The 12262-nt window shown below is 39.3% G+C and overlaps 1 protein-coding gene across 1 annotated transcript in view; it reads right to left on the reverse strand.

The window, feature by feature from the left end:
• Positions 1 to 1369: 1369 nt before the first annotated feature.
• NCOA2 (nuclear receptor coactivator 2) overlaps positions 1370 to 12262 on the reverse strand; it is a 188381-nt gene continuing 177488 nt past the window's right edge. The window contains exons 24-25 of the mRNA XM_066563840.1: positions 8282 to 8371; positions 1370 to 5513 (exon numbers count right to left, since the gene is read on the reverse strand). Coding sequence (XP_066419937.1) covers positions 5502 to 5513; positions 8282 to 8371 — 102 coding nt within the window. The 3' untranslated portion in view covers positions 1370 to 5501. The remainder of the gene's footprint in view (positions 5514 to 8281; positions 8372 to 12262) is intronic.

Here is a 12262-nt window from a genome sequence, read left to right on the forward strand (position 1 = left end):
CAGAATCACTCAAGGCTGCTCTGAGTTCTGCTTTCTTCAGGACAAAAACGAATCCATCAGGAAGGTTTCACTGTGATCAGTGTTCCAGGAGACAGGGTGTGAGTTGAGTCAAGAGGCCCACTCGGGCTGCACTTGGCATCTCTATCTCCACATTTCACAGTCCCAGAACCAAGGCAGAGGGCTGATACCCCTGGCTGCTCTCTGCCCTTGCCATAGCCTAAGCCCAAGCACACACGACATGTAGCCCTCCTTTTACACTGGAACAACACATAAAGAACTGTGAGTAGTGGGCAACAAGCTGGGGAACAATTCACAGCTGCCAGGCACCCCTGTTCTATCCCTGTGAAAAGTCCAGTCTGCAAGACTCAAGGCACAGTTTACCATGAGAAGGACCTTCAAAAGGCAGAGTCACTTTCTCTTTGGTCATGATATCAGGTTAGAAGTACTTGTCCATATGTCACATGCACTGGTCTCTCTCTCTCTAGATCAACAGAGCTTGATCTAGAAAGTAAAAGGCAGCACTTCTCTTTCACAAAGCCAGTTACATCAGAGGTCATCATTAGCTCATCATATTTTGAAGCCAGGAGTCTTAGCTAAAACTTTTGTATCTTCTTTTCAATATTAATTAACTATAAGAATGTCCAAAGGCAAGGTTCCCATTGGAAATATTTTACCTCTTACTACATGGATGTTTTTTCTGCTTGCTTTTCTGTTTCTTCCCACATTGGGAAGAAACTTCCTTTCCTTGCATTAGTTTCCTCATCTCACCATCATTTTGCTGAAAATAAGAGAACTACAGGATAAGCCTTGTTTTGGTAGGAACGGCAAAAGGTTACGAGTGTTTGAAGGTCTTTAAAATAACTTGAATTTCTAAAATTTTTAATATAAGTAGTTTTTCTGCCTCATCCATTTCCCAGAGACAACATAAAATCATTCTTTACATTGTACATTCTGGAATGCTACAAGCATTCTTGTAGCTCCTTTTTTTTTTTTTTAATTGACCAATCAAACCTTTTCAACTGTCTTAAACCCACCATTTGGCATGGCAAGGAGAACAAACCCGTAACTCTTCTCATCTCCACATCTGAGGTCAGCCTCTGCTGACACTGGCATGAAAGATGTCCATTTCATCCTGACTGATTAAAAAAAAAAAGTACTCATAATGAACTGTTCTCATATCAAGCCACGTGATAAACATTTTCAGTCAATACAGCCCTGAAAAGGACTTGCAAATAACAACTAGCTGGAATTTCAATTCATTATCAATGCCTGCTGCTTTTTAAAAACCTAGCAATCCATCTACCCACCAGTGCTTTAGTGCTACTTCTTATAGCCTTCTACGAACAAATGAAGACACAACAGAAACCTGTTGAAATCTCTAAAGCCATGTAAAACCCGAAGGCATTAAAATTTATTAAATGATGCAATAACAACAGAATTCTTTATTTACAATAGCATTATTTAACATCAAATAAGCAAATAGCATCAGCAAAGCAATATTAACTTGCATAAATGTATTTAAAATTTCTCTGAATATATCTACCTTTGCATAAACTGCTAACACTAGAAATACAAACATCAATGCAGGTGAACAAAGTGATGTTCAGAGTCAACTCCGTTTTGAAAATAAATCACAACCTGAAACACTGTAAGCTTTCTCCTGAAGAACCATAGTTTATATATTGCTTAATTTTACCCTTGTATAATCTTTTCATATACACACATCTCAGATGCAACTTCATGATGAACTGTACAAATAAAACCCACAAATGACATAAAGGGAAAAAAATTAAATGACAGTAAATGTTTGAAGAAATGTGTCCATCATCTCTATTGAACAACATAAAGATTAAGTGATGATGCACTTATTCCAAAATTGTACACAATTCACTATACAAATATAATACATCAGACAGCTATGTAGGAATATACAAGACTTAAAAACAGATCTAAGGCATTATGCTAGATTTTAGCATTTTGAGGTTCTTGCACATAGCTTTTACCTGTAGTAAGAAACTTAAAAGATTTTGTTTTAGTCTACAAAGAAACACCAGGGAGAAAATTCTAATTAAAATCAAAGCCACTACAGTAAATTTTCTTTTGTGCAGAGAATGCTTTTGCTCTTAGGCAGCATACTACCATACAAATACTAGAAAACTTTTAAATTCACACCAACAATTAATGGCTTAAGTTGCATTTTAAAACTGATTGTGTATCTTTGGGTTCTGCAAGTGGAGCTGTGCCACCCATTTCGTCTGTTAAGCCCATATGAATTCCGCTTTTAAACAAAGATTAAAAAATGTATTGTATAAACTGCAAAAACATTGCTTTTAATTAATACAGGCCCAAAGGGATACCGGTGTGGGACAATATTTTAAGGACTGAGTACAAATTAACTCCTTGTAGCAAAACAGCTCACTTCACTTTTTAAACTCACCACATTACATGAACACTTAAACGGGTCGTACGACCATGTATATATGCTTATTTTTCACATTATGCGCCTTTCACATTTAATAATGTAAATAGAACACTGATTAATTGTTCTCTTAAAACAAAATCCAAGTACTTTCTCCGACAAATTTACTGTATACAGGATGAAAAATACTGATAATGAAGGGAATTGATTTGGCTTTTTTGTTTCTATAGTGATCAATATGATCAGAAGATTCCTTCACTCACTTTTCTCTTTCATTACTTAGAAGACGACAAAAGTCACAATGAACCCAAACGGAGCCAAAGTGATAGGTACAATCTCCTTTCTTTCAAAATGGCAATGGATGATGAAGTATCATAATCACTACAGATAAGGGTTTGCAGGTCTGTTGTGAAATGGGACAAATTTAAACTATTTTTTTCCACTGTGAAAAAGAATAATCTATCTGCAGAGGTTATGGTTAAGAACCAAAAAAGAATGGAATAGCAACAAAATTATTTTAAAACTCATTTACACTTTGTGGTGCATGAAATTAATTCCTTCAAATTTATACATTTTGTATATAAGTAATTTTTTTTTGTCAGATACATAATGCAAGTTCAAGACCAATGCTGTAGTAATGAGGCTGTGGAGATTAGGACTGATGGTTATTATTTCCCATCAGCAGGTCAAAGAATGGCTCAGCTGACTAAACATTCTGTTTGAGTTCTGCAACAGAATGGTGACAGCTGAAAAAGTGTTGCTTCTCCAAAATGGTGGCACTGTCTTCTTTAAGGACAAACACAGAGACAGCCTTTGTCATATTTTCCTCAGCCTTAACATAGAATAGCCACTATTTTATTTGAACTCCCACCTGAATACCAAAACAAATTAAATGACAACAAGACAAACTTTTCAATCCCAAAAGGCAGGGCTGATGAGATATTATAAAATGCATTGCATTTTACATTTAATCAAAAAATTTGCGTTCAGGTTAGAAAGTTTGTGGATTAGTGTCCTGGTTCCGGCCAGGATAGGGTTAACTTTTGCAGAAGCCAGGAGAGGGCATGGCTAGGACCCAGAGGTTATTCTATAACACCTCACATCATTCCCGGGGTGGGGAAGGAAGTTTCTTCCCAGGAGAAGGGCTCTCTTCTGGATCAGCGCAGTGGCGGAGGGAGCATCGGGCATGTCGTGAGTTTCCGTTTGTCTCTTTCTTGTACCCTCTGTCACTAGTACTGAAGTTGTTACTGTTTTCTTATCTCATTGCTGTTTTCAGTAAATTGTTCTTATCTCAACCCATGATCTTTACCTTCCGTGCCTCCAATTCCCCTCTCCAGTCCTCCACAGGGAAAAATGGAGGGGGAGCAAGCGGGCTCACGGTTTGGAGAGTCTCAGTGGGAGCACCGAATTAGGGAATACCGTTCCTAAACAATTAGGAATCAGCAGAAAGAAAACAGGTCAAACTCATCAATTTCTTAACATTCCAAGTCCTCAGAAAGTGATGTCAGTATAGTAAAAGATTATTCAAACCACAGTGGGCAAGGAAAAAAACCAACACGCCTTAACAGTGGCCTGCTTAGTAACAGTTTTTCTAAGATTTGTTACGAAAGGATATAAACATACAAAAATCAAGAACTGGTTCCTACAGTGGCTGCATATAATATAGGTTAATTAAATGGTATTATGAGCAGAATCACAAGGCTTAGAAAATGAGAAGTCTCAAGCCTACAAATTAGGTCTAATCAAGGCATTGTGATCCTTTACAAAACACTTTTCCAGGAGACACACACGGCTAAGAAGATATCTAATTTAATACTGAAGTACCTCATTTGGAATCAACTTCACAACATGTATATCTCACAAAAATTATACAAGTAAAACACTTAAGTTTTCAACTTAAATTATTGCTTGTTTACATATAAACTGGATTTTATGTACCTTACAAAACGTCTTCGTAGTCCACACTGCTTTAAAATAATCAGAAACATGATAGTGGTGAAGTCTGTAGTGATATCTGCTAGAGGTATTACAGGAATTGTTATTTTCCCAGCTAAGGGGGCAGGAACCAGAAATTATCATGCTTTAAAGCAGGTATCTTTGATATTATGCACCAATTCTGCCACTACCATAATCATTACATGCATTACCATTGAACTCTGCTGTTCGGCATCCAGTAACCGGCTGTGCAGATTGCTGGAAACACACCTAAGGAAATAACGGAGTAACCTGTTTTTTAATTCTACTAGAAAGAGTAAGATGACAGAGGTCAGGAGAGCCAGGTTAAAAAAAAAAACAGATTTGCTGATTGTTAGGAATTTAATTAAATGAGAATGTAACCAACTTGTATGTTTGGATTAATGACTTGCATCATAAACACTACCACAAAACCCAACCAAATCACCCCTTATAAACAGCCCTCTCACAGGATAATTTTCATCTGTTTCACAACTTTAACCCCATTCAAAATTGGTCTGTATAGTTTTCTGCATCAGTTGATCTTCTCTGACTTGCTGTCAGTGGAACATGCTTGTTGGAGGTCTCTAAATGTACCAGACGTTGCTTCTATGCCCTCCTCCATGCCTCCTCTCCGCCCCAAAATGCAGGCCTTAGTCTAAAACACCAGTTTTCAGACAGAACTGAATCCTTTGCACCAGACTGTGTAAGCCAGGGAAAACAAAGCAAAAAAACCCCAAGGTCTAGAACTAAACAGAAACAGAACGAGAGCATGGTCGTTTTTCCTTAAATACATACATTTAAATACATTCAATCTGACATGGTTTATGAAAATTGCCTGTCAACATTTACTTTGCAGGAGAGATCTAAGTTGCACTAAGGTGAATGCAGTGAACAGACTGAGCAATGTCTGTACGCTAGCTCCAGACTGTCAAAGAAGAGGCTGCTCTTGGGCAACGCCCCGGCTCCCCTCGGGAAGGCAGGGCTGAGTCCTGTTGGCAGCAGGCAGCCGCCGGGGCCGGCAGCTCTGCGGGGACACGACAAACAGACACAGCTCTTCAAATCGGTAAGGGTTTGGGGCCGTCAGCCCAGTTAGCTGAAGAAAGGAGCAACCAAACCACCCTCAGGGTCAGCAATATTTCTGCAAAAGAAGAGAAATGGGGGAAAAACAAATGAATTCTTCCTGCTGGGATAGTGAGGATGGACAGGTCAGTGAGATCTGGGATGCTGGAGTGCAACATCCACTGTCAACCGTGCATTACCGTAATGCTTTACACCTGAAATTTAATTGGAATTTATAAAGCTAAACTATTACTTGTGTACACTGATACAACTGACCAGTGATTTAGTTCCTTTGATATCAGTGGTGGTTTGATTTCACTGCATTCTTAGGTCCTTAATTCATTCCAATTATCCTGGATGTTATAATAACTCAAGATCATCCACCTGTTGTAAACTCCACCTGAAGGCACAGCAATAGGGTTTAAAAGAAGTCTCATTCTCAGAATATGTGCAAAAATCTCTCTTAGTGCTGCATCACTGTCAAAGAAAACAACTGCTCTGGCTCACTTTCCCTTCCAAGACTCATAATGAAAAAGGGAATAAAGAAATAAAGCCAGCTTCAGCTATGGGTCCCTAGAGATGTCTTTTACCTCATACTTAATACCCTTGTGATGTCTTTACCCAAATATAGTACAAACTGGTTTCAGCTGAGTTGATTATCTTCTTTCTTATTCACAAAAACATCAGGATGTGGTTTTCACAGTTGCTGTAAGACTACTCCTTCCAGTGGCTGCAATCTGTGCCTTTCTGTCTTCCTCTCCTTGTAAATGCCTTCTCCCATGGGGTGCTGTGGTCAGTCAGGTCAGAGAGTCAATCCAGCCAAACCCATCTTCCTCCTCCCCTGGGGTTGCTTTTCACTCACATCCCGTGGCTCTGGCTGTGGAGCAGCTCTTTGCTCACAGCTTCCTGTCACGCATGAGGAAGGCCCTGTTTGCTCAGGGACAGTGCTGCTGGGTAGGCAGTCCTCTCACCAGTCCACATGCTGCCAGGCTGCCTTCTGGAAGCTGTCTACACCATACTTTGGACCTTCCCACAGCTTCCTCTGCACTCATACAAGGCCTAGAAATGTAGCTTTACTGACAAATAAAGTCAGTGTCACAAATTATCCCACAGTGCAGGAAAGCAAGGTCCTATGTTTTGTACATTTCCTATTCCCATTTAGCTGGTGCAGCTGGAGCTCCTTGGGTGTGACCAGCACTGAGTCCTGATCATGGCTCCTCCTTCCTTCATCACAGCACAGAGACACCACACTCACATCCCTCGTGCCCTGACTAAGATGGACAAACTAAACTTTGGCTCCTCTTTCTAACATGCTGAGTGAGAAGCAGTTCACGGACCCTGTTAGTGGTTTTTGAAGTGGAAATGAACATGAAAATCCAAAGATGTCCTTATTTTCAGGGTGGATGTTTAGGAAACAGTATCTCCAGAGAGATACAAAACACTCCCACTATACTGGCAACTTGAAAAAAAAATGTAATGCAAAAGTTGCTTATAAATTACACAGCTTGAACTTTCTTAAAAAAAAAAAAGCTTTGTAAGAGTAGTTTATGGCTCAGCTGCATGAAAAAAGCAGCTGATTAACCTCTATTACAGTTCAAAGTTCAGTGAAAGGTATTTATAGTGCATATAAACTATATTTTCATTGACAGTCAGAGGTACATTAGTAGAATAAATGTAAAATCACAAAGTGCAGTCTGATGTACCTTTCCAAATAATTTGGGATGTTTGAAGAAGTTGCTTTTCTTTAGGTGAAACAAAGCTTCTCTTATGCATTGCTACTGTCCCTCTCACTATCATAGCACCGACACCACTGTTATAATTTTACACCCCAGAGATTCCCTGCCAGAAGTCATGCTACTCATTTCTTTCCACCTGCACCCTGACTTCTCTCCACCATCTCTTGTACCTAAAAAGGCCCACAAGTGAGCTGGACTTTTTACCATGGCATATAGTGACAGGACAGCGGGCAATGGCTTTGAACTGAAAGAGAGTAGTTCAATATTAGATATAAGAAGAAATTCATTACTGTGAATGTGGTGAGGCACTGGAGCAGGTTGCCCAGACAAGTTGTGGATGACTCATCCCTGGAAGTATTCAGTGTTAGATGGGGCTTTGAGCAGGCTGGTCTAATGGCAGGGGGTGCCCTGTGCATGGCACGGGGTTGTAACTAGGTATCTTTAAGGCTCCTTCCAACCCAAACCAATTTATGATTCTGTAATAATGCCTTGGTATATAACAACTTCTGCTAGAGCAGAATACACTGCATCTTTTTATTAATCAAAGTGGCCATGAAATGGCTGCAGAACAGACTCTTTATGTACAGACTCTTTATGTACTCTTTATCCCCCACTCTTGGAGACAGACATTTGTATGTTTATATGGGCAAGATGAAGATGTGAGAAGAATCGGCTTCTGGGAAGTTTTAAATACACATGAATACAAAAAAGACAGGGATACAATGAAATATACGTATGGTTACTTCTGCCTCAGTACTTTCACATTCTTCATTTTCAGTCATGTTATTAACTTTTCAGACAGATGTTTCCAATTTCCCCTATTACTCAAATTCCTCTTTAACAGCCGAGAACTTAACCGCGCCCCGGCCCAGGAGGAGGCGCCGCTAGGTGGCGCCTCCGCCGCGTAACTCGGCCGCTATCAGTCTGTCTGTCCGTCCATCGTCTGTCCGTCCCTCCCTCCCCCCTTCCTTCTCTGTATCTATAGAGCAATCCTCCCTCACATTAATTACTATTATCCAGGGCACTTGGAACTTGGTAAGTAAAAAGGTACCTTATCCACTCCAGCCTCAGTATATTCATAGTTCTGCTGCGCCTGTACCCCATTTCTTACCCGTGCTGCATCTCCGTCCTGCTTTATCATATCCATTCCAGGCAGCTGGTTTGGAAAGAGATTGCCTCCCCTCATAGCAGGATCATTAACCTATTGGTAACAAGATATTAAAGAAAATGAATCAAAAAATATCTTGGGAGGAGGGCTGGGAATTCAAAAGAAGCATTACAGACCATTACACTACCTGCATGTACCAACACCCACTCCTGAGATGATGCTAAAGTCAAGGAAGTGACTGTATAGCAGTCACTACTCTTGCACAGCATGTATTTGACTTATATTATTCTGCTTCACAGTCAACAACAAAGATTTCATTCCTGACACTATGACCTTTATGCATATTTTAAAAAGCAGGTTCCATAAATTATGTTAGTGTTATCTGAAGAGGAAATCCCTGCTATCAAAGTTCTGAAAGCAGAAACATGTAACTACCTTCCTAACCTCAATAACACAGGGCTTTGCTGCTTGCAAACCACCACACACTCTTTTCAAAGCCTGATGAGATAACATGTAGGCTAAATGATACCAACTACTGACTCGGTTTTAACAACACTTTTCTGTTTGCAAGCAATGGGAGAAAAGTAACATTACATGGGAAAACGTGCAGTGGCATGCTTTCCTAAAGGATGGTCTCCACAATTTTCTGAACACAGTCACAGGAAAGTTAAAGCTATGTGTTTCTGCACAACCAAAAGGTCTGTCATGCTTAGTCGTGTGTAATTTGCCAAATTTACAGGATGGCTTTCTCAGTCAAAGGATTAATCTCACCATGTAGGAACTGGCATAAAATACAAAACAGAGCCCTTCAGCAAGGTTCTGAAATATTAGAAGAAACAGTTTGCCTTACAAGTTTAACAGGGAAAGAAAGAAACCTCTTTCTAGGAAGACTTTCTTGAGTCAATTCCACTCCCTCAGTGTAGATCCCATTCTCATGACACTCTCTCCTCCAGACATATGCATCGGTAAGATTCTGTCTTAGCCTTCTCTTGTTGAGGAAGACTCTTGAATTTACCACACAAAGTCTTCTCATTTCAGGTCCTCCTGACTGTTATTTCTGTTGCTAGTCATTGATTTTGAAAAATACATTCATATGCAACCACCTAAAGATTGGTTTCCAATCCTGCCAGAGACAAGACTACAATTCAGTGTGAAAGATTAAAAACTTAAAATATTTTTGCCTTAGGAATTTTGACTTCAAAGAAATTAAGTGCTGCAAGTCTCCTAGTGATGCTTTCTGCTCCTTGGAGAGATTTTTAAACCTGAATGTGAAAATTTAAATCAGAAGGGAAGATAACCACATTATTTTATTCATAAAGAAAGATAATAGACAGCTTTGCAGCTTTATCTGCATGCAATTGATGAATCCATGTTTAAAAAGTGTTTTCTGCTACTAATCAATTTTCATTAGAATGTGCAAGCACAAATGCCTTCTCTGATAGTTTAGTAGACAAAGGGAGGTAAAAATGAAAGCAGAAATAAAAAATTTGTATCCTGAATCAACAGCAGTTTTGGAACCAAAAGATGACTGCATGATTTGCCTCATGGCACTTAGGACAGGTATGGAAAAGGAAGGTGGCTCCAGGCCACAACAAAAGGAACAAAGGCATCAAATGAAGTTTCTATTAAAGAATCTCTTTGCCAGTAATGATGCAAAGAATTCTGACTGACATGGTATCAGATATTTAAAAAAAACAAACAACCCAAACTCAAAAAAATAACAAAACCCTCCCTACTATTTTGTTGTATGAATACCTTTGCTTCAGAAGACCTTAAAACACCTGACATTAACTTTTCTGACTACAAAAAAAATTCAATTAGAGAAGTATGGAGAAGGACAAAGAAATTGAAAGGTTTTTTATAATTTTATGAAGAAACATAAAGTGGTATTATCATATATGAAGTCTGACTAAAAAAGAGGAAATATGTTTTACAATTACTTTGCAATTAAGCAATATTAATAGTCTTCCAAAAAACAAAGTTATATACAGGTGTATAACAAGTAAAGTTTCCTACCACTCTAGAGCTCCTTTAATCTGGTATGCTGAACAAAATCAAAATACCATTTCAAGATAACTCTTCTTAAATGCCATAATAATTTTGGCCTGGGGAGTACTGCCCTGTGCAGATTAATACACAACTACTCTGACTGGACTTCTAAATAGGGGTTTGCATCACACAGTGAAAAGCCTCTTTTCTTGCACAGGTTTCAAACTGCTTCTTTGATAGCTCAGTAAACAGCACATATCCATGATGCAAAATAAGTAACAGGCAAAACCATGGCAGTAGTCCACTGTGCCAACAAGAAGATGAGGACAAGAGCACAGTAAGATCTCTGAATGGTGAAACACCAGGAAGGTTTACTTTCTTGATCCGTGGGGAAGCTATTTTGGACAGGAGGAACCTGCAGACCTGGCAGCCAGCATTTCAGCATTCCTGGTAGCAGCCTCCTAAAAGAAACACTAGTAAGAGCAGCCTGAAGAGATTTCATGTAATTATAAGAGAGAAGATAATAATGAGACAAGATCTCATTCCTCAAATATATAAAAGAGCCTTTTAAGTATATAATAATTACCAAGCCCATTTTGGCCACAATCTTTTTGCTTGGTGATCCTGGGAGCCCAGGTGGTAGACCAGAGAAGCTGGAGATAACAGAAGTATGATCAGACAGATACCAAACTTTGTATTTCTGAGCCCTGGATGCTTCTGTCTGATACAGCATAGTGCCACAACAAAAGAGGAGAGAGAGCCAACAAAATCTGTTTGGTACCAGGGGTAATACACCTGCTTCTCACCCAGTAAGTCTATTCAGGCACAGCTGTTTATTATTAGGTAGTAAGATCTTACTTCCAAAACCATCCAATAGTAATAATGTTGTGTTTTTTTCAAAAGCTAGAACACATTTGCAGAGAGTAACAGGGAATCACTGTTAGTCTCACTGTGGTTAGAAAGAGACAAGCATGTGGAGTTCAGATTATGTATTGTGGAACAAAAAGTGACACTGAATAAGTAAACAGAAATGTAGGTGACAGTATAAGAAAACCCCAAAGAATGAATGAAATGGCAACAGTCAGCAGAATTACAGAAAATACAGTCATTTTGAAAACCACCAGTTACAAGAAAAAGTTCAGCACAGTCTAGGTCAATTGCTAAATAAAGATGTCACTTAAGTAAAACAATATGCCCTGAAAACAGGAAAAAAAGGTGTCAATTTTAGTATTCAAGTATACATTTTTAGTTACTTGTATTTCTCAAGAAAGAAAATGCAAAGCAGTAGAGCACATTCCAGAGGACGAAAAAGTACTGTCTTGTGGCCCAGAAATGTCCCCTCAGCTGTCAGCTGGCAACCTCTGACCTAGACCAAGCATAAAACATTTGCTTGCAGGTGACACAATGCTGGGATGGTAAATCAGGAGGAAAACAGGCCACTGTTACAGAATGAGCCACAGCACTTTGCTTTAAAGGACACTAAGAAATGCAATTTGATGGAGACAGGAGGGAGGCAATACTCCTGGGAACAAAGAATGCAGGATTCATCTATGCAGAATGTGTTGAGGAGAATTTGGGGGACCATCGTAAGGGTTTCAGTGTGACACTGTCACCAAAAGAACCAAGGCAACCCATATACTGGAAGAGAAATTACAAGCAGAACTTGACTCTACACAGCTTTGTTGCACTCACTGTTAAATCACTGTCTCTGGTTGCTCCATTCATGTTTCTAGGAGGAGGTTACAACAACACAGTTTAAAGTAGATCCAAAAAAGGGACTGATGGGCTGAAACCCAAATGTTGAGATGGATAAAGAACCTCAGCCTATTTAGCTTACTGGAAGTTAGATAAATGCTATCTTGAAACAAGATCTTGTAGTCTAACAGGAAGGAAAAGCAGTGTGACAGCTGTGCCAGGGGAAACAGTAGCCTGCATGGAAATCTTTGAAATAAAACCAGATCTCTTTCTACAATGCAGTTTGTAAATTCAGATTCC

This window comes from Molothrus aeneus, chromosome 1 (genome assembly GCF_037042795.1).
Source record: "Molothrus aeneus isolate 106 chromosome 1, BPBGC_Maene_1.0, whole genome shotgun sequence".
NCBI classification, from domain to species: domain Eukaryota; kingdom Metazoa; phylum Chordata; class Aves; order Passeriformes; family Icteridae; genus Molothrus; species Molothrus aeneus.